A 23,365-nucleotide genomic window follows, 5' to 3' on the forward strand; every position below is an offset into this window, starting at 1 on the left:
ATTTTACTTTTCACATTATTTGGTTAAAGTAACTAATATGCTGTGATACTGTTATCACATACATTTAAGGATTCTCACTTAGAGTATCTCATTTAAAAACTGTTTTCAAATGTGATAAAGTTGTTATGAATGCTAAAACCAGCCATTAAGCTGACACAATGTTCTATTTTGTAACCGTTGAATAAATGTTTATTAATTTTGCTTTGGCTGTTCATTATTTTTTTCCTGGAGACAATCATTTTTCCTGGTCAGACACCAGACATTTTCCCAAGCAAAGCTCTATGCCCAGTATGGGAGTCCTGGACCTAGTGGTAAAACTGGTCCTCTGGAAAAATGACCCTCAGTCGGGCACTCCCAAATTGACTGGGCATCAACCATAGTGCTTTCTCAGGGATTCCCAACTGAAACTGAAAGAATAATGAGGAGGTTCCTCATCCTGTGTCATCACCTAAAACCCAAGATATCAATTCTTAAAAATTAAACACAAATTCTGGAAATGAATGAACTTTTGACTCCTTAGAGAAATTTGCCCATAACCAATGCTAAAAAGCCTTCATTGTTAGCCTTTGGTGAAGCCATCTCTCTCCTTCAATTTGTGAAATCAGGTTTCATAAATCTAATTTATTTTATGAAGCTGCATCTTTCAACAAAAAATAAGATTTGGAAACTGATCTGGAGTTACATCTCTAAGAAGCTTTTCTATCACTCCACAAACTGTAAGCTGTGCATATTCTACCAACATGTTTATAACTGGACCCAAGATTACTTCTTTAAAGATATCCTATCAGCAACTATTAGATTTAAAGTAAACATTTTTTCCCCAGAAAGATCAGGGGTTGATACTCTGATACACTTATCAGAGTGTATCAATTCAAAAACAACCATAGGTAGTCTGTTAACAGTCACAAAATCCCCTTTTACCTACCACCAAGTGCTGAAGTGATAAAATAGGAACTTGAAAATTCTATTTCTTTAATGTGTCCTCTAGCTGTATCATACAATCAGTGTGGTTTGTTTAAGAGATTCATTCCTGACCTCGGTTTGCTTCATGTCTTTTTTAAAGTCACTGAATACACACTGAGTATACACTGGCAAGCTCATGATGATTGGCAGCAGACAGCACGACATGGAATTTCAACTGCTGTTTTCAAGTTATGAGAATTTGGGCAAGTTAATAAGCCTCCATTTCTTCACCTGTAAAATGGTACTAATAATACTTAATAGGATTGTTCTCAGGATTAAACAAGTTAATGAGTGTAAAGCTTTGGGTGAGCAATCAATAAATATTAGCTTTGAGTATTACTATAATTATCATCCATCATTTTCTCACTATTCATGGTACCACCATTCAAGCCACCACACCTGAAACCCAGACTACTTAGTCACTTCCAGACTTCTCTTCTCGTTCCACTCTTGCCTATTTTAAACCCTTTATCTCCTTCCCAAAGCCAACAGATCCTTCCAGAAAGGAAAAGTGATCATTACAACCCCTTTCCCACATAAGGGCAGAATCAAATGTAAAGTCCTCCAGCGGCCCTTAACACACACTTGAAAAGCTCTGCCTGGCCACCTGGCCTGGCTGCACCTTACCCTTCCCTCCATTCTCTCTATGCTTCAGCCATACTGGTCAGTCTTCTGTACAAGGCCCATGCTGTGCTCTCAGCCTGGAGGGCTATCCCGGGCTCTGGCCCTTCATGTTTCAGCCCCAAAGCTACCTCTTCAACTAGATTACACCCCTATCCTTTCATAGGTCATATGCCTTCCCTTCAGAGCACTTAGTTCAATAAATGCATGACCTATTTAAAAGGCAAATGCCTAATGTCTGCCTTACCTACACCATTTTAAGTCTGGGGAGGTTATGGCTGCCAGTTTTGCTCATCTCTTTCTCCATAATCTAGTTCAGCCCGGACCCTGAGGATAGTAAATATTGTTTTAATCAATGAATGAACGAATACAGTGAGGAGTTAAAATGGTCTGGAGTATAGTCTTTAAAAAAGTTGGTTTCCACACCTGAAGCTGGTTATTAAATGATTCCCAAACGTGCGGGGTCACTTTTTTGCGGATTTTCATCTTGTGCTCAGGCGCCGCTACCCCTGTGAGATGTGACAGGGCGGGATCTGAGATAAGCTAGACCCGCCAGCAGGGCGGCGGGCGCGGGGCGGAAGTGGTGGGTGCTGGGGCCGAACGCGGGCGGAAGCGCCAGTGCGGGCGGAAGCGGCGACGCTGGCGGCGGGAGGCTGAGGTGGGTGTAGACGCCCGGGAGTCCCCGGCGTGCGCTCGCGGTGCTGGGGTCCAGAGCCCGCGCGCCGACCTCAGAGGGAGGCCCGCGAGCCCTTTGCTGTGCTGCACGCTGACAATTTCGATTGTCGTTAGTGGGAATTTAATTAAGCCGGGAGCTATAAATCCATGAACCACCGAGGGAGATTATAAGCGTGCGTGCGTATGTGCTGTGATGGCGCTCTGGGAAATGAATAAATGACGGGAGGGAAAAGGCAACTTTTTAAGAGAAGGCAGAAAACATCTCAACTTAATGCTTCCAGTGATTCACAGATGCCCCGGTCCCGGGTTTAATTGAATTCTATGAAGTGGCGATATAATCACACTTGGCAGCCTGCTGAGATGACTGCCTTAAAATAAATATTTTTGAGCAGCCATGTTGACCTTTAATTGGGGTGAAAAGGTTGAGAGGTTGTAAGAGAGAACATTGTGAGTACCAGGGCCCTCTGGATCAACTGTCTGCACCCCTTCTCTGCTTTACTGGGCAGAAGCAGCCCTCTGGGCACTGCACAATGAAAGAATAAATCAGTGCCTGTACAATTCCCAGTAAATGCTTAGCCTTGTCAGTCACCCCTGACAAATATCAGCTCATACAATTTTTTAATAAGTCCAAGGGTATAAAGTCCCCACTAAATTGTCACTAACATGAATAGGCATGTGATTGTTTTTAGGGCTGTCTTTAACAAGGAGTTTTCTGGCTGGATGATCTTTATTCTTGTTTCTAAAAAGATAGTGTTTATATAGTACTTTTATTTTAATGCCCTTTAAAGAAATTCCCACTACATGACCAGCATGACCCCAAAATTCTCAGCTCCTCAAGAACAGGGACATTTCCCAACATAAGCCACTGCGCCCATAACTACCCACTTGGCTAACTAGTCACCAGAGCTGTGTCAGTGTACATGACACTGAGCAGTCTTCTCATTTAATAATAATCTGTGGAATAGGTGGTAAAATGCAACTGAAGCTCTCTACTAATATTCAGAACCATATACATTGAGATGCCCTACAGGTAAATAACATTTAAAACATGGAGAAATAAGTGAACCCTGGAAATACTGAATAATTATTATTACAGCAGGACAAGGCAGAACTAATCATGGTTCTGTGTGAAATGTCATAGCCTAATAACCTAGGTTCTGCTCTGTTAAGGAATTGCATGGAACCAGAAAGGCCCAGTTGTAAAAATTAAGATTTTTGAGGCTGGTGCTTTAGGCAGATTCCAGATTTTCTTTCTTCTGAGTTTTCTGGTAATAGCCATTTGCCAAGGAAGGACCAATATTTTTGTTTCCTTACCAGAGGAATTTGTCACTATGTAGTTTTATGTAGATGGACTAATCACCTGTAATAGAAAGGAGGATTTTCCAACTTGGAATTTATTGGACTGTGTTTCTGTTCCAAATGCCTGGCTCTTTCATACTCTGAAGTACCAAGAGGCACTTCCTTCAAAATAAGTTTGTTTTTTAATTAAGAATTTTTATTTTATAACTTGAATATACTCTTGCTTGCTGATTGATACATTCAGCCACTCTAATGCTAGGGCTTGGGGTTTCAAACATTGCAAGACCTTGAAGTGCTGTAGTACAAGTAGTAAGTTTCTTATGTTCCTTTTTTAAATCTAATTTTTGCCGCTGCTTTATTCAAGGAGCATACATCAAAAGAAGCCAAAAGCCAGCTGGAATAGTTCCTGAATGCGATTTTAATCTTGTTTGCAATTATTCTGAAGGGGAGAAACCATCTGTATCAGGTACGTTTAGCTTCACAGGTAGCAAGGACTGCGTGAGCTTCCACCATCATTGCCTTTGTATCACATAGCAAATTCTAGGGAAGAATCATTTGGAAAAGAATTTGTAAAATGAAAGTTGTAGCTCAGTTTAGCATAGGTTTATGATTCCACATCTCTAACTCCCTATCACAGTATAGACATAGGAATGAAAACACTCTCTTTTTATTCCAATTCTTATTTTGGGGCTGGGATTGTGGTTCAGGAGTAAAGCACTTACCTAGCATGCATGAAGCACTGGGTTCAATTCTTAGCACCACCTATAAATAAATAAAATAAAGATCCATTGACAACTAAAAAGATTTTTTTTTAAAAAAAAGAATTAACTCTCTAAGATGGAGGCACAATTCAAAGTATCTGTGTTTCTAGAAAGTATCCATCTCCAAGGATTTCCGAACATTTCATTAGTATCTTATACCTTCTTCTATTGCTATAGCAAAATACCTTAAGCTGGGTAACTTATAGAGTGAAGAGATTTATCTGGCTTATAATTCTCATAGCTGGAGGATCCAAACACTATGTGACTGGGGTCCTGCCAAGGGCCTGCAGCAAAGTCACATCATGGTGGAGACACAGAAAGGAACACGGACATGTGCTAAAGGGGCAAAATGTGGGGTGACCTTGCTTTATAACACTTCTCAAGAGAACTAATTCACCCTAAGAGACCAACATTAATCTCTTCTGAGGGCACTCCTCAGTTCCCATCGATTACCTTCCACTAGACCACACCTCTTAAAAGGTTCCACCACCTCATCACTGCCACACTGGGAACAAATCTTTCAGCACATGAAATTTGGGGGAGTATACAAACCATATCTCAATTGTAGAAACCAGTAGAATCAAGTAACAGACATTTTATTGCTATGGGCTTCATGACTGTGGTATTATGTTATCTATCTTTCCTCTACCCAAGGTATGAGTTCTTTAAGGGCAGGGACAATATTTTAATTGCTTATATTTTTAGTACCTGGCATAGTGCCTGGCACATTGCAAACACTACATGCTATAGAAATGAAAAGGCAGTGTCCCTGAAGGGCAGCTGAATCTACAAGGGGCATGAAAACATCACTATGATGGTGTAGCAAGGCAGAGGAAAGAATATGAAATAACAGTCTCCTTTCAAAAGTTTACTGGATAGAAGTAATGCTTTGATTAACAGCTTGGAGCAGTGAAGGGCATATTTGAGAATCCACAGATGGTTACCAGACTGCCTTCCAAGAATTTCTGCCTGGCCAGTTGTAGAGCCTTTGTTGTTGAGTGGCATATTTAAGCCGAAAGGCCTCACCAGTCCTGTCTCCACATTCCTTCCAGGCCTGCCATGCTCAACTCTAAACTGAAATACCTATTTGGCAAATATGTGAAGAGTATACTAAATTATTACCTTACAGCACCAATATTTTGGTATGACTCTGCATTAAGGGTAGAGGACCTATATTTAATCACTATTTTAAGTCTGGGTTTCTTAAATAATATTTAAAAAATTTGCACTTATCTTTTCTCCTTTATTACCAACATTCCAAAGAGTTCAAGGTTGACAGTTTTGTTGTAAAAGGATAGTCATGGGTTAAATGCTGCTTGCTTCTGTTGCCAATGAAATTGCAGAAGAAATCAGAATGTTGCAATTGTAAACAAATGAACTTCCTCTTATTGTTCAGTATTTTTTCATATTAATAATGAAATAACAGGGAAATGGTTTTTAGTTTAGTCAGAAGGGAAGGACATGACATTGAATTATATGATTTTTTAAAAAACTCTTTACTTCTTAAAACATACAGTCTTTGTATTCAGCCAAGAAAAAGGATACTGTTACTTAATAGAAATTCAGTCAGCTGAGGCAATTTGGAACATACACCTGAAAAAAAAGAGATCTAAATTCAGCTGTTTCTCCAGGTTCAAAATAAAATTAATGTGAATCTTCTTAGATTTAGAGATCAGAACCTCATTCTATGGTAAAAGAATTTTTCCATCTGAAACTGAATCTTTTCTTATTCTTTCCAACCTTAAAACAAGCCTTAAAGAAAACATGGTATCTTTTACTTGATATACACTGAAAATTAATATGTAAAGCTTTTAGAGATTTTTTGAAGAAAGGGGACTAAACTTAGCAACATCTTCTAGTTTTGAAATTTTATGTTGGTCTTATTGTATATAAAAATATTCCATTGTTCAAGGAGAAAATATAAAGAAATGAAGAAAAACAGTATGAAAGACTCAGTTAAATATTAGTTTCCTTATTCATAAAGCAAGCAGAATTTCTAAAGACATTTCCCTGTTCTTAAATATTGAAGTATTCCATCAATGATGACTGTTAAAGAGTAGAATAGGACTTAGAAGATTGTAGAATCTCACCAGTGGAGGGTTGCTAGGGCCTGACCTCAAGAGTGGATGATTCCCAACATTCAGATTTGGCATTATACTTCTCTAAGCTTAGGACTTGTTGATATCGAAAGTCCAGTGAAATGTGTATTTAACATCTCACGTGTCCAAAGCCATTTGCAACAAAATGGCTAGAAATTAATGAAATATCTCTCAGGTTTTGTGTGGTCATGAGGATAATGTTACCTCTTCATCAAGAAGCATTGGAAATGGGTAGAATTTTAGTGACAAATGGGTGATACTGCCTGGGTAGACAGATTTTGAATTGAAAACAGTTTTTAGGCCTGGGTTTATGTGCTTTGGATTACCAAGTAAACTAGTGTTACAAGCTGGAGACAATAAGACTAAGATGTTTTAATAAAATTGCCTTCTTTCTGGGTCAGTATTAAATATCAGAGACATCTTAAAAGGAATGGGTCTTGTTGGTTAAGAAGGATAATGTGGAAATGAGTCTGAATAATTCCTTATGCACTTTGTTCCCATTCCTTGAACTAGATTTTTTACCCTCATTTTAATGCTATCTTTATGGAATGAAGAAATTTTAAAATTGGTTTTTAAACTCTATTAAGCTCTCATATATGATATAACCCAACCACATTACTCAGGTTTTCTTGGCTTTCAGGAACAACTTTGCAGCCATTATATCATAATTGAACTGAACATTGTTTCACACTCTGAATTTGGAATATGCTTCTCTGGCTCTGGGCCAGTTGCTGAGTCAGTAACTTTGGGGTTGAGGATCGAAGTGGGGCTCAGTGTGTGAAGATGTGTTAAAGAGAATTAGTCTAGAGTGCCCTGTGTACTCTTGAATACTAGAGAGAGTATATCGTGAGATTACATTACTGTTCTTGATTAACATCATCATTTTATTTTTCTCAGCTGAATGTGTTCTTGGAAAACTTTCCCTGATCTTGTCATGCGAATCAGCCGCATTATCAAGTAGACTCCTCTGAAGCAATTATCTGGAAAGAGTGGCTACTAAGTTCTAAAAATCCTAAAACAAACTCTTGTTTACACTGAAGATTCCTCTCCCCTCCTACTTCACTTTTGTCAGCTTGCTACAGTCTAAAGCAAAGACAGCAGTGTTTCTGTGCATGGAGGAGAATACCAAGGTGAAGAACATCTGTCATTAAACATATTCTTTAAAGTTTATCTAATAGTAAGAGAGAAAAATGCATTCTTCTTCTTTTTCTGGGGAGCTTTTCCATCTCAGGTGCTTTGAGTTTCAAGATGAGTGCCCAGCCACTCTAATGTCCCATCCCCCATTTCCTGACCGTCTTTTCTGACACCAAAGCTTACCAGTTATGATTGAAGAGTGAGAAAAGAGTGGGCAGTGAGAAAGTACCTTTATATCTCCCTGGATCTGTAAGTAAACTTTGGTTCTCTTTAAAGGGCCAAGTATTTTAGGTTCCAAAAGATTACTTCAGATACTCTGTTCAAGGCCTTATGCAGTCATATGCTTTTCCCATGTACTTTCTTTAGCATGAGATTTCCTCTTCTCAGATCTGGAAGATGTTTGACACCCAAAGCCTGTGAACATGGTTCCTTTGGGTCTCTGGAAAATTTGGTCTTTGGAAGAACAAGTGGTAGAATTTTCATTTTATACTTGATGAAACTTAGGCTAAAGAGTTGAGGATTTGTCCAGTGTCTCAGAATTACCTAGTGGCAGTTGCTTTTCTCTTTGAGGTATATATTTATGTAATCCTCATCTAAAAAAATGCATTCATGGAACTCAAATGTAGAATTCCAACTGAAATGTGGAAAAATAACTTTAAAGTTCTAAATGAAGTACTATACCATTTATGCTTAATTTCTTTGACTGATGAGTTAGCAGGAGCTATGCTCATTGTGAACATTATTTAGTTATGAAATTCTCAGACATGACCCTTATTTTGACCCTTCTAGACAGTTTATTTAGTACTGCTAGGAACAAATTAAAGGTATCAATAAAGTCCAACTTTACCTACCTAGGCAACTTCTTTTTTGACACTCATGGATCAAGAATAACATAGGTAAATTAGTAATGATTCTGAATTTTCTGTATTTGAAAAAATAAAGACAAATTTCCCTATTTGAAAAAGAAAGGAAGGGGACTGGCCTTTGTTTAAAACCTGTTTAGGGGAAACTTTGATTCCTGAAAAGTTCAATGTCAGTGTGCTATTTTGTTATTTTGTGAAACCTAATTGAACTAAGCCAATACCTTATACCATGATATTAGCTGGTCAGTCTTACCTAAATTTAGTGACTTCTTTAATAGCAGATAAACATATTGAATCTTTGCTCATTCATGTCATGTCCGAGAATTTCATAATTAAGTAATGTTCACAATCAGTTTTTCAGCCATTTCTGTTAGAAATATTTCAGTTTTGTTATTCCCCATTTCTGATCATTGCTATGATTTCTGAGATATATGTTTTCCATTTGAGGCCAATAAAGGCACATTTCTTTCAGTAGAATCATCATTATTATTGCTATTCATTAAAATCAGTATTATTTAGTAATCAATGTCTTATTTCTCTCTTTTGCTATATGACTTATGCAAAAGTTTTTACATTTTTATACCTTTTTAAGATAGTCAACTTTTACCTTCCCTCTTCTCCCTCAACCACTATCATTATCCCTACCAAAAAATCTCTCTCTTTAGTTAAAATGTTAAACTAGGCAAGAACAGTCAAGATAGTTCATTTTAGGGGTAGGCATTTATTGGAAGAATTAATTCCTTTGGGGCCACATCAGACACATCTCTTCTAGTTTGTGTAAGTTATTTCTTTGTCCCTATTCTAGGCAAGTCTTCATCACTCTGTTTGAAAATGGACCACTCCCTCATTCTGGAAACACTTTCTCCCATTGCCTGTCTCAATGACACAATTTCCTGGTTTTCCTCTTATCTCCTCAACTGTTCTTTTTGCCTTCTTTGCTGGCCCCTCTCTACCTAACCCCAGAAGTTTAGATTGCCTCAGAGATCTGTCTTGAGGTACCTTCTCTTTCTTCACCATTTAGATATCTAGTTCCATAGCCACAAATATAATCCTTAAACCAATGGAGACTCAAATTTTTTCTTCTCTCCGGAATACAAACCTGTATATGTCACTATCTGCTTGACCTCCAACATGTCCTTAATAGAACTCTTGGTCCTATTTGCACCTCAGTTTGTTCCTCACTCAGAACCCATCCAGAGCCCCAAGACCAGAAGTGGATTGTCCTTACTGCCACCTTTAATTCCTCATGCCCAGTATATTGGCAAGCCTTGCCAGCTTTCTATTCTAGTCCATGCCACTATCCTCTCTCACTCAGACTGCTATATCACCTCCTAATTAGGTCTCTTCTTGCATCTTTGCTCCTCAATCATCCATTCTTCAAACAGCAGCCTGAAGTGATCTTTTAAACATGTACAAGAGATCATGGAACTTTCGTCCTTCAAGTCTAATCGTATTTAGAATAAGATCTTAATACCTTTATCTAGTCCATAAGCCTATGTGATTTGACTCCTACTGATCGTTTTTTAGCCCCATTTCCTGCTTACTTCTCCCCTTTCCTTTATGTTCTGTGCATCAGCCATGTCATCCTTTTTGTTTCTTCTACTAAGTCAAGTTTTTCCTCACTTAGAACCTTTGCATTTACTATTTTCCATTCCTGAAGTGCTTGTCCTTCAGATCTTTGTACCATCTCATACTTTAGTCTTGGTTCGAACTATACCTGCACAGAGTACCTTATTCAAAGAACCTCCCTTAGTCATCTTTTAATCTCTTTCCTATACATATCACTATCTCATATAGTAAGACATAATCAGGCTTATAGGAGTCTCTTCACTAGAATACGGACCTCATGAGGGCAAGGTGTCTTACTTTCTTTTCACTGCTGTACACCAGTGCCTACAATAATATCTAATACATGGAGAATAGTAGATAATTGTTGAATTAATGAATACATCAGTGACCTTCATCCCACTCCTAGATTATCAAACTGAGCTCCATTCAGCTTTCCCCCATCAAATAGCTATGGCATTTCTACCTCAACCCTTTGTGCCTGTCTGTAAATTTGGAATACTTTTCCTTTTATCTGTATATCCAAATCCTAAGTGATTTAAAATCTTTCTTTTGTGAAACTACCTCCAGTCTCAACCCATGGTACTCTTCTTCCCCACTCTTAATGGCTTTTGAAGTCATCTCTTGTATGTCCCTGTTATCTTTCTGTTTTTCTAATTTACCTATGTTTGTGTACATGTCTTATCTTCCAACCAAATTTTTTTTAACTCTTCATGGGTGAGGATTATCTCTCATTCACTATCAACCCTTTTTTTCCTCTCCACTGTAGAATAAATGAATAAATTATATCATTAGTTTACTGATCACTGAGAAACCTGACATAATTTCTCTTGTATCATTTAAGAATTTAACACCCTTCTCCTCGACCCGCTAAAATACATCTAGAATTCTTGTTCATATCCAGTGTGTGAAGTTGATTACCCAAGAGCTTTAGGAAGGAAAGAAATTGACTAAACAACAAGAAGGATGGAGAAAACATTTAATGACTTGCTTAGTTTTATGGAGAATTAGAAGAGGGTAAAGGTAGTATGCATATATTAAGTGGTGGATATATAATGCCATATGCTTTTAGTGAAATCATAACTTATTAGGCAGAACCCACACTTTAAACAACTGAGGAACTTTTTCTCAGAGTTCTTGCAAATTGAATGTGTGTGAACGCAAATGAACATAGCACCCTTTGAGTCCAAACAGTGCAATAGAGACTTCCAGATCCTTGGAAATCCCATGGTCATGATAATAATTCGAAGGGAAATTAAAAGGGTTTTTGTCTGTGGGCACTCATGTGACCAATCAGTCCTTTCTGGACTCTAATTCTCGATTAGCTTCTCTAATTCCCTGTGTGGAGAAACTTTGGCACTGAGATCTGGACATAGAAGCTGCAGGGAAGGAGTGTGGTACAAGGAGCTGCTGCTTGCCCACCCAGGGCTGGGTCATGATATAGGCCTACTTGTGGTTTAATATGTTGTGTAGAAGCAAATCCTCTCTCCAAATTGCCTAGTCAGAACAAAACTGAACAGGATGCCGTGTGCAGCAGACTCACAGATGGATGGTTAGCTTAGGATCTTTATTGCAATATCTTGTCTGAACTGGCACCACCTCTTAGTATTTTCCCTGGCTGGGCGAGTCAGGGCTCCATTTCAGGTTGGAGTTTCTAGTCCCTACCCATTCCACCCCTGTAGCCTCATTTCCACCCCCTTTTAGCCCCCTGGACTTGGCACCTCAAAGTATCTGTTCAATTTTTGGTTTTGGTTTTGTCTCTATTATAGTGCCTTTCCTTGTCACTTTTGGCTTTCACGAGGGCCATTCTCTCTCTCGTCCTTGTACCCAAAATCCCAATCTAGACTGCTACTTGTTCAGGAGGAAGTAAAGGTCAGAGGTGATTGACCAGAAATACAGTTACACTAGAAATCCATAATTTGTCCCTATTTCCCTGGATTAGGTAGAGTCCCATGACCCAGAGGAGTCCCCTAAGAGAACCTCACCTCATTACACAAACTTCTGGTAATCCAAAATAATGGGGTTTGTTCCCCAAAGAGGTGGGTGTCAGTGTCTGTTTCTGTTCATTCCAGTAAAAATAGGAATATTATACTTAGATGATAATGAATGTGAAATGGAGGACTTAACTTCTCACATGACACGAATGACTAAACGGAAGCCCTGAGTTCTCTTTATGGAACACAGGTTCAGCAAGAGCTATGGTTAATAGTGTTTGGGTAATGTCAGCTCAGCATTAAATGTACATTATACTCTTGTGAAGAAGCTCTAACATTATCTGTTAATAACCAAGGCGGTACCTGGATTCATATAGACTTTTTGATTTTGCACATGAACTAACTGCAGCTTGCTGATGAAGGAGCATGTGAGCTTGGAGCCTTGGTGTGCCAAAGGACTCTTTGTATGAATAAAATTCTGGTCAGTGAAGGTCAGTTTCTCTACTCAAGCGAGAACAATGTTGTTTCCCTCCTAATCAGATACACACAGTGTTTGAAAAATCCAGGGGCCCCACATAAATGATGTGCAGCCATAGCCCGGGCAGCTCCTCATGCAAGAAATGAATAATCCTTAATAAAGTTTCAAAGAACACTGGCTTGTTTCTGTACTGTAATTGTTGCTTTAATGGTATGCCCTTCAGTGCTTTGCAGGGAAATTGCTATAAAGTTATCTTCCCTATCTTGTTTCAAGAAGGGTTGTCCAGTCGACCCCCTTCCCAATATTGTGTTTGATTCTACCATAAAGACCACTGAAGTCAGCCTGAGTTTTGTTGAAAGGCCAGCATTCCCTTTCTCTTTCAGTGGGATCCATGCCTCTGAGCAGCACTGGACTTGAAACAGCAGGAGTCACCATCTTTATTGTTAGGCTGTGGAATTTGTTTTAAGCACATTCTAAATCTAGTCTTATGCCTTTTGCTTTTTTTTTTTAGTCTGTGACAAAGGTGACCCAATTGTACCTCTTTGATATTACAAACACAGCTCTTTTTGCTCATATCACAGAGGCATATAACAAAATACAAAGGATAAAATTGTGTCTGTGTATGTAGTAAGAACACATATTTCAGGACTAAATTCAATGACATAATCGAAGAAGTTGTCTTCTCAGTCATGAACTAACAAGCACAGACCAATTTTCACGATTTTTTCTAAATAGTACTAAAATACTGTTCAGAAATAATCGAGCTAATGAAAACGTTACATTGACAAAGTAGCCTATACTAAGAAGGCTCTATTTGGGGAATGTGACATTGACAGCAATGGTGTTAGGGTTTATGGAGTTTTAGTAAGATGTTCTAAGAAGAATATTACAGAGTTCCTATAGAATGTGTCATTTTGCATTTTATTTTTTCTAGTACTAAGTGGACTTCATAAATTAAGAAATTTTAGCATTACTGTCTGCCTAGAAGAGGGGTAGGGAATTTTTTTTCTTTATATCAGAGTCTAATAGTTTTATGATACTCCCAAAGAAATAAGTCAATTGAACAATATAGTAAAATGCACGTACCTTAGACATTTAAAAAAATAAGTGGGCTGTAAAATGCATAGTGTGGATACATTTTCTGGTAAGTGAATGTTCCATGATTCAGTGATTAAAAGTGTGTAAAAAAGTAGAAATGGAGAATAACTGGAAAAAAAAAAAAGAATTGTGAACAGAATGGTTGTAGCATCGCTGAAGACTTTACTTAGCTGTCTGTGCTGGTTGAACAAATATTCCAGCAAATCTGGAATGAATAGCAACTCTGTTTACTATGACAGGTTTTATTTGTCTTGGGTGCCACCAAGACCACATGCTATGTTTTGTCATACTGGAAATACTGAAGCAGATTTTCATTGTGCATGTGAAATTTTTTAAAGCCTTAATACCTCAGTCTCAACTTAGCTAGGTAAAAGCAATAAGTTTTAATTCCCTTACTGGCCAGACATCTATAAATCTTCATGTCCTCCAACAAAAGCATGTAGCTACAGTTCACCATTCTGATTATAGTCTTAGGTCACCACCATAGGTGACCTGATCCTTCTCATTTTCTAGTGCTGTATTTCTGTCTTTAATAAGTTAATCTATTTTTTTTCTCCTTTATATGTAATATAACTTCTTTGACACTACATCCAGCATACCACTGGTGGCATAAAACCTTTCCAAGCCCAATGACATAGAAGTTTCTACATATCAGTATAGCTAGCATTCTGTTTTTCCCCTTCATTTATGTCCTAAATAGACAAAGACTGTGTTTAGTAGCTGTGTGCCAACCACACTTACCTATTGGAGTTGTTGATTCTACTGAATTTACATAAAATGTTGATACCAGGACTTAACATTTAGTTGGAAATAGAATAGGATGTTGGAAATTGTTTAGCTCTACTTTCTACCTTGGAATAACTGGATACCACATCCTTGCAAAATTCTTACCACATTCTTTTTTTTTTTTTTTTTTTAATGCATTATCAAGATTCATAGTTAGCCAGGTGATCTGCCAAAAGTAGAAGAGTTAAGAAGGGCTTAACAGTGAAGGCAAGATTGTTGTTGTCATGGATCAGTATCTGATCTTTTTGTCCTGTGGTCTTTACAGTAGTTTGATATAGGTTGGTGGTTTTCTCTAATGTCATATCATTCTGTTTGAAATGAGTTTAAAGCTAATCTTACACTGAGGAGCCTGATTGCCAGTGAAGATTAACACTTAATTAATGCAGTCATGCTTTGTGGAGCAGATCAGGTGGTGATTTGAGGTGGTGGCAGTGAAGAGGTTAGAACCAGTTGCAGCACCCCAGGCCAAAATCTGTGGACACCCTGAGGAGCATTAACCTTTAGTTATAAGGTAGCTCTAAATAGTAACTGCTGTACATACTGAATGATTGAAGAGGGTTAAAGGTGAGTGTGATGAACCTTACTCCCCAATACTTTTTTTTAATATTCAAACAAATATTTAAGCATTTATTAAATGCCAGGTTGTTTGTGGGTACTTAGAGATAAAGGGATGAACAAATACCTGCTCTTACAAAAAATGGACATAATTCAGTTTAGATAGTAAAGGGCAAAAGAAAACTATAATAAGATATGAGGATGGAGATTTATAAACTGACCATCATTGGTAAGGTGGTCATTTCAAAGGAGATGACATGATACCTGGGCCAAATGAGGAGAAGCCACTTAGGTGCTTTTCATGCAGAGAGAAAGCATGTGCAAAAATCCTGATGAGAAAATGATTTCTGGGTATTCAAGGACTAGAAAGAGAACTTTTGCAGCTGCAACTCACCAAGGTGAGGGAAGGAAAAGTGATAGATGCAGTTGGAGAGAGTAAAGTGAAGTTAAGAAATTGTGATCCCAAGAATGAGTTCATCTTGGGAATATTGATAAATGATAAAGCCAACAGTGCACATGTGTTTTAAAAGTGAAATTATAATATTTGTAGTTTTAAAGACAAAACTGGAGTCTCAATAGAATGAGTAGAAATAATAGGGTGTCTTATGTCAAGCAAAGTAGCAGGATGCGGGAGCTTCAAAGCCTCCTGTTTGACATGCTGCTATTAAGCTGTTCTTGGAATCTCTCCAGTAGAAACACTAGTACGTTTGTGTATGAAGTTATTGAAAATTGTGGCAATCTCCTTTTAAAATACTTCTTAAGGAGCTGAGCAGAGATTTCTTTTTTTTCTTTTTCCTGACAACTCAGTCTGATTCTCCTCTGTAGTTCTCTAACTATAGTTTTGTGTTTCCCCATCTCTTGGGGTGGAGTAGTGTGGATCTGGAAAGAGATGGCCTGCATCTTCAATGGGTCAATAGGGATTTGTACCTTTCTTTTTTTTAATTTTTTTATTTGTTCTAATTAGTTGTATATGACAGTAGAATGCATTAATACAACTTGTACCTTTCATGTACTTATTAGTTCCCTCACTGTGGTGGTGACTGGATGGTGTTGAATGCTTGTCAATAAGATAAGCTATTCCTTGGTGAAATTAAGTTGATCAAATTATGTGCATGTACAAGTATGTCACAGTGAATCTCATTGTTATATTTAATTATGCACCAATAAAAATGTTTTTAAAGTCTGATTGGAATAAGAAAGTTTACTTTAAAAAAAAATAAACTATCCCTGTGACTGTCTCAAGACACCTCTATCTCAGGATACCTCTACTTTTAGGAAATCATCTGGATGCTGGCAAAAATCTGCATGTGAAATTTAATTTTGTATTCAAATTAATAAACTTATGGAGTTAACTTATAGAAACCAACTGGGCACACAACTAAGTCATAACATGGATTTTTTTCCCCATTCTGTTTTGTTTGGAATACAGTGAATGTTGAAGCATTGCCAAACATCTGGGCATTCTGAACTCCAAGAAACAATTCTGAAGCCTTCAAATTCCATCATAAGCTTGCAACTTACTCTTTGTATTATAAAGGGCAAAATCTAAGACACAGAAGTTTACTGGTTTATTTTTCTTTTGGCAGAATTAAGATGCTCTGGTTTCAAGGAAATAGCATGCAACTTGCTAAATCCTCTTTTGGACTCTTCTTGAGAAATCTTTCTGCCTCTAAGACAACTTTGCCTGTGCTGACCTTATTTACAAAGGTACAGAGTGAAAAAGTAAAATCACTACTTTAAAACTATAAAATATTAAGATTTTTGGTGAATAAAGTCGTACCATTACAAATACAGGACAAATCTGAAAGGAAGACGGTGGAATAAACTCTCTTCCAACCTTCTCTCCAGTTTCTCTCTCAGCACAGTAACTCCCCAGACACTTCATTGTCTGACAGTTATCAGAGGGTAAATTAATATATTTAATTGACATCTGACCCCTTGTTAAAAAAGTATAGATTATAATATGATGTTTAAAAATGAATCATTTGTGATTTAGCCAGACCTTAAGCAACTTAGCAAGACCCTATCTCAAAATTTTAAAAAAATAAAAAAGGACTGGGGATGTGACTCAGTGATTTTAAGCACCCCTGGGTTCAGTCCCTGGTACCAAAAAAAAGTAACATTTGGAAATAAGTCAGTTCTTATTGTTTGTGGTAGTTATATTCTATAAAATCACCACAAACACAGAATTACCAAATACTGAACCATTACTCCTAGAGAAATACAGGATTAGGTTTCCATAAGCCTCTGGTCACAGTATTTTTGGCAAATGACCAAATATATAACCTTATGTAAAGTTTTTAATATAAAAGCAAAATTTCTGGTACATTTGGTACTTCTGAAAATAGGCATGTTTTTATTTTAATAAAAGAGCATTACTATTTTGGACCTAAGTTTATAATGAGTGCTCTGGCAACTCAAATTTTTTATTACTCTCTGCATGTTCATGTCCATGAATAACTGGAAAAGTGTTTCAAGTGTCAACTTGACAGTTACAAATAAGTTTTAGCAAGTAGGCAAATTCACAAATATGGAACTCATAAATAATGAGAATTGATTGTATTTCTTTTTTTCTTATCCCTAACAGTACTTTTTTTTTTTTTCCTTCCAATACTGGGGATTGAACCCAGAGACACATTACCACTGAGCTACATCCCTAGCCCTTTTTATTTTTTATTTGAAGACAAGTCTCACTAAGTTGCTGAGGCTGTCCTCAAACTTGGGATCCTCAAGCCTCAGCCTCCCCAACCACTGGGACTGCAGGTGTGTGCCACTGCACCTGGCTCCCTAACACTACTTTTAAGTCATAAAGCTAATTTAAAAGTTTTAATGAGATTTTCTGCTTGAAATTTATGATATAAACATTAATGATTTCTTTTTGCTAGTTAACATCAGTTTGTGCAATTTATAATCAAAAAACAAAGCATAGATTAATAGAAGTAACTTGTGAATAATACTGCAATTCAAATACAAAAGGACCATAATAGATTTTTTAATAGATTTCAAGCATTTTAACAATTTGAAAAAACCTGGCAGTTATCTAATAACAAAGTTTAAGTAGTGTTTTTATAATGAAATTTTTGTTGAGAATATTTAATCTAAACTACTTTTCATATCCATGAATATATATTGCACTCTTGGAAATTATGGAACAAAAATTATTTCATCATATGAGAATCTATGATTGCAAATGCATATGAAAATTAACCACAAAAATAAATAATCCCTAAGGCTAACTGTGCTCATTTGGCCTACTGTTTTGCTCTGGTTTTCAGTTTGCTAGCAGTTGAGAGCCAAAAACATTTATAAAACAAAACAAAAACAAAAACCAGCATTCCACTCAACTCAATATACGTACTGAACCCAAGAGGCATAATAAAGACATCTTAATGTAGCAAAATCTTGGTACTTTTGATACTTTTGCAAATTAATATGTTTGTGTTTTGCTTTTGCTTTTAAGATCTTAGGTTGCCTTTTTTGATACTTTGTCAGAAATTTTTAACATGATTGTCTTAAACTATAATCTATTGTTGGTGCTAATAACAACTTGGTAAGTCTCATTCTCTTTCCCAAGAGATTGGGGCCAAAAAGACCCAGAATGATGTCTGTCCTTATAGAAAACATGCTGTGAATTAAACTGGAGGAAGGGCCTCTTTTTAATATAATAGCTCATCTATTCCTGGTATGCTAAAACACAGATTTTTATATAAACATCAGTAATGTATCTATCTTGAGCTATAAGAGAATGTATAGCTAGTCCCTTTTCTTAGACTCAATGGCTGAGAATCCTTTAAAATCCACCAATGATTCATAGTGTTCTCAACAGATTTTTCCATGATATGGTTGAAGAGTTTGTTACAAACCACACTGGACACTTAAACTTCCTTGCCCTTCAGGTAGAGTATTAGCATTAGGATACCTGTTGCTAATACTACTTATACAAGAACATGGGTAAAATAATATGAATTGGTACAATCATCATCTGAAGTAAATAGAATTTTTTTCTTTTTTAAAAGATGGAACAATCACTAACTCTGTCCTGAGGGGTTTATTCCTGTGGACTGATCAGGAAAATTAGGCTAGCAAGATTCATATCTCCCATTCAGAACAGACTGTAAGCCATTCCAGTGGTGGCAGCCAGGCCACAGAGGTGCTCCTGACTCCAGAAAGATAAAACTCTCAGGTAGATAGGTCAGTGACAAATAATGAACATCTAAATTTATCATAAATACACACATATGTAGTATGTGTATTTATATATATGTATTTATATGTAATATATATTTATATATACTTATATATATATATGAAAAATATCAAAACACAAAACCAAAAGGTGCAGAGAGCTCACCTATCATGAAATAGTAGATTTTAAAAAAGATTTATGGTGGTAACTTTGAGAATAAAGCAGTCTAATTAACCTGGTAAAAAATTGTCCTTTAAAGTAAATAAAATCTGTGGTTTTTTGGTTAAGCCAAAGACCATTCTTTGGGTTTAACAGCTTTATTTTTTTCCTTCCTGTAGGATCCATGCCCACTTTGTGATGAAGCCAAGGAAGTACTCAAGCCTTATAAAAATAGGGTAATAGAATACAGTGTGGCTTTTATGTATGTGGAATGGATATTATATGTGGTATAAAGTATCTGTCTCCATCCTTTCTTTAGGAAAAGAGATTAAATGGGTTTTTTATTTAAATTGTCTTTCTGTTCTTCAGAGAGAGAATTTAATGCTGATTTCCATAAAACTCATTACCCCTAAGTGTTTTTCTCTGAACAGTACTGATTTTCTTACTCTGACTCTTAATATGAGTCAAAGTTAACTAGCAGGTGCAATATTCATGTTTTCTTTAAACTTTTGTCCCCATTTCTTTTATCTTATTTCATAACTTCCATGGAAGTTTTGCCATGTAGCCAAACCATCACACCTTCACCATTGTTACAACCAAAACACTTCTCTCCTGATTCTCAGGCAGCTCCCCAGCTGGGACATGTTCTATTTCATCAGGAACTGAGCAGGAGTCCTGATGCTAAATGTAGCAGGTGTAACAGAAAAGTAGCAAGATCAGAAAGTAGGGAATACTATATAATGAAATCAGTCATTTTAGAAATTAGGGGCATTAGATCACTGTGGCCCTAAAACAAATAACCAAAACCTCTCAGCATTAGAAACTCCCTGGGAATCAGTTTGTCACTGCAACTGTTGGATTTTTCATAGTCTCTAAAATACAAAGCTTTAGCCTATCTGTGTTTCAGTTTATCTTGCAGGAGGTGGACATCACACTTCCAGAAAATTCTGCTTGGTATGAAAGGTATAAATTTGACATTCCTGTCTTTCATTTGAATGGCCAGTTTCTGATGATGCATCGAGTAAACACCTTAAAACTTGAAAAACAGCTTCTGAAATTTGAGCAGCAAGCTGGTACAGACTGACTAATGCCTTCATGATTTTCTACCCTCTCTGTCCATAAGGCATCTTCCAAAGGAAGTGTCTGGGGCCTCATACTCCTTTTGTCATCTTCACAGAGCCTTAAGGATGTTCTGAACTCAGTGGTGCCACATAAATATTGCCATTCCTCTTCTGAGTAATGGAAGTACCTGTGTGAGAACTGTTCACTTATGGGCATTTTGTAAAATAAGAGGAGTGTATTGGCAGGGAGGGGGATGATGGAAGGAGAGAGAAATCCATTTGTCTTTCTTATTTTTCCCTTTTGTATTAATATGGAAGCACTTCACATGAACTGGACAGTGCTGTTTATAGGAAGAAGTCTTTGCATTCCTGCTGCTGCCCTGGAGGGCTTAACTTTTTAATGAAAGAATAAATGGTCTTCCACTCAGTAGATAAAGTGAAATGTGAATTGTTAATAACTGTGCACAGTCAATAAAGGGATGTTTTAACGAATACATCTGCATGAAGTCTATTTCAGTGGGATTTAATAATACCTGTTTAAAATTAGAGTTCATTTTTGTTGGGTAGAAGAGAATAATTATTAGAGCAAAAGAGGCTTCATTTCAGAGAGACAAAAGAAAAACTTAAGCCATACCAAAATGCATAGAACTCAGCATGCTTTGCACATATGCAGCAAATTGATCTGTAATATTGAGAACTGCCTTTGATAGTTTTTCAATTATCATCAATTAAGTTAAGTCAACTTATAAGACAGTAGTTTTGTCACATTTTAATATCTTGGGTAAAATTCACTTTCAATCATAACTGGACAGATAAGTCGTTTAGAGACAAAATGCTCTTCACCATTATATATAAAGTATTAAAAATGAAGTTTCGTACCTGTATTTATATTTAGTCAAATTCAGACAATCTAGGAATGTATTCACATAAAAACAAAATGGCCCTTTTCCTTTTAAAATCACATCACTGCAATTCCATCTATGATGAAATTCTTTTATTAACTATTTAGACAAATTTGAACATTATAAACCACTAGATTTTAATTTGGTCACTATGATTTAGTCTTAGAAATTATAGAATACTGGACCTAACAAACCTTAAATATTTTTCTCATTTTATACATGAGGAGGAACCTAAAATGTAAAGCATCAGATACTTAGCCTAAGATTGGTTACCCAGCCAGTTAGCTGGTGTGCTGGGTCTTGCCTTCTAGCACTGAGTACCCCCTGAATTCCCTGCAGGGACCTCATTGTGTTATTTTCAATACAGCATCCCTAACCACTCCGGATCCAACATAAATTGGCAATTTAATCCCTCTAAAATGACAACAGGAAAAAAATCTTATAATCAAGCAGTAGTGTTTATAATTTACAAACTTTTGGAACACATCTAGAGATTATAAATGTTTGCTGAGCCCTGTAGTAGGCAGAATTCTAATGATCCCAATGACCCTTGCTCTTTTATAATTCCCTCTCCTTTGAGTATGGATGGAAATATCTCCTGTGATGATGTTATCCTGGGTGGGCCTGATCTAATTAGGTGAACTGTTTAAAAGCAGAGAGTCCTGGCTGGGTGGTTTCAGACATGAAAACAGAATGCGTTCCAGCTAACCAGAAAACAAGCAAACAACCATTACTGCCTACTGGGGATCACATGGCAGGAAACTGGGTGGCCTCTAGGAACTGAGTAGTTCTTGAACAACAGCCAACAGTAAAATGGAGATATCAGTCGTACAGCTTTGAGGCAGCGAATTCTATCAGCATCAATGAGCTTAGAAGAGGACCCTGAGCCTCAGAGGAGAACTATCTTAATTTCAGCTTAGTAAGACTCTAATCAGAGAATCAAGCCACACCATGCCTAGACTTCTAAAGATCCACAGAAACTGTAAACTAATAAATGTACGGTGATTTGCTGTGTAATATGTCCTTGCAACATGGAAGTACAGTGTTGGGTGGTGAGAGTGCATCAGTGAAAAAGGCACAGCCCTTGTGCTCAGTGTCTCTGAAGCAGGAAGAAGCAAATTAATAAAGTGCAACAACATAATTCAGTGAGGGCTGAAACTAAAACATGGAAAATGGTACAGTGAATTAGGAAAGTAGCAAAAGACTTCACAGAAAATTAGACTTCAGCTGTCTTGATTGAACAGAAGCAGTGGAGGAAACTGTTGTAGGGCAGAGAGTAGAGAGAGTCTTCTATCCTGAGGGAGGAACATAGGTAAACTCTGGGTGTGTAGAAGGGCATGGCACAGTCAGTAAATGGCAAGTGGCTTTGTGTGGTAGGAATGAAGGGGAAGGGAGTGAGGAAGAAACTGGGAAGATGGATTGGGCTGAGCATTGTGAAGACCTGAGCTACTATGCTTTTAAGCCAGCAGCCGTATCCTCCATTGCTTCCTGCCTTCATCCGGTCAGCCCTCCCAGTTCCTGATTCCTAGGGGTATCTGAGTTCTCTAGCCCTATCGATTGCAGTCTTTCTTCCCATCCTTTAGCATACTGAGCTCAACAGTCCCCTGGAGTAGTTCTGCAGGACGGTCATCCGCTCAGTACAACCAGAAGGCACCATAAACAAGGTGCCCCACTTACGTATCTGTGTGTCCTTTGTTCCTTCCAGCCTTCTCCAGGCAGGGTAAGAGTTGTGTGGCCTCTAGGTCCTAGGGTTTCTTATCCTTCTCCTGGGCCATCCTTGAGGAAGTTCTAAGAGTTGCTTTGTTTCCTCAGGGAAGAGGGAGAGAGTCCATTCAAAAAGCAGAGCTGGCCAGAAAGCCAGGAGGTTTGGTCTTCTTGGGCACTACTTTTCTAAGTGTAACCATGTGGTTGTGGTGTACAGGAAGTGCAGAGACTAAAGGCAGAAGAGTACTTCATTTCAAACAATAAAGTTCTGACATTCACATATTTTCAAAAGAACAAAATCCCATGATTTTCTTACAATGTTCAAAATAAACTATTGACTGAAGCACCAAGAAACAAGCTGTGATACCTTCCAGAAAACACTAAGTCTCCTCAAGGAGTGGTAGAGTTTGGGGAAAGGATATTGAGAGGATTTTTAATTTGTGTAAAGAAAAATATGCTCTCAGTTCCCACCAAAGTGAAAGGTTGGTAGTCACCTGATACCAACAGAGAGACACAAGTGG

General features: G+C 37.4%; 1 protein-coding gene across 5 annotated transcripts; it reads left to right on the forward strand.

The window, feature by feature from the left end:
* The first annotated feature begins 2,195 nt into the window (after positions 1–2,195).
* On the forward strand, positions 2,196–20,714 carry C6H5orf63 (chromosome 6 C5orf63 homolog). Of its 5 annotated transcripts, none has more exons than XM_047555915.1 (5): positions 2,196–2,242; positions 3,923–4,024; positions 16,419–16,539; positions 19,357–19,413; positions 20,085–20,714. In XM_047555915.1, exons 3-5 carry the CDS (start codon positions 16,426–16,428, stop codon positions 20,259–20,261), a joined length of 348 nt encoding a protein of 115 aa, XP_047411871.1. In that variant the 5' UTR covers positions 2,196–2,242; positions 3,923–4,024; positions 16,419–16,425; the 3' UTR covers positions 20,262–20,714. The 5 variants fall into 5 exon arrangements, with proteins under 5 accessions (XP_047411871.1, XP_047411876.1, XP_047411874.1 ...); XM_047555920.1 differs by having other exon boundaries at positions 20,097–20,714; XM_047555918.1 differs by lacking the exon at positions 2,196–2,242 and adding an exon at positions 2,275–2,440.
* Positions 20,715–23,365: the final 2,651 nt, after the last annotated feature.

The sequence above is a fragment of the Sciurus carolinensis genome, chromosome 6 (assembly GCF_902686445.1).
Source record: "Sciurus carolinensis chromosome 6, mSciCar1.2, whole genome shotgun sequence".
Classification (NCBI taxonomy): Eukaryota; Metazoa; Chordata; class Mammalia; order Rodentia; family Sciuridae; genus Sciurus; species Sciurus carolinensis.

Bases quoted from the DNA above. Each gene is read 5' to 3' on its own strand.
- C6H5orf63 (XM_047555915.1), top strand. From the start codon at position 16,426: ATGCTCTGGTTTCAAGGAAATAGCATGCAACTTGCTAAATCCTCTTTT. The intron at 16,540-19,356 runs GTACAGAGTGAA...TCCTTCCTGTAG, and splicing joins TGCTGACCTTATTTACAAAG to GATCCATGCCCACTTTGTGA. The intron at 19,414-20,084 runs GTAATAGAATAC...TCTGTGTTTCAG, and splicing joins TCAAGCCTTATAAAAATAGG to TTTATCTTGCAGGAGGTGGA.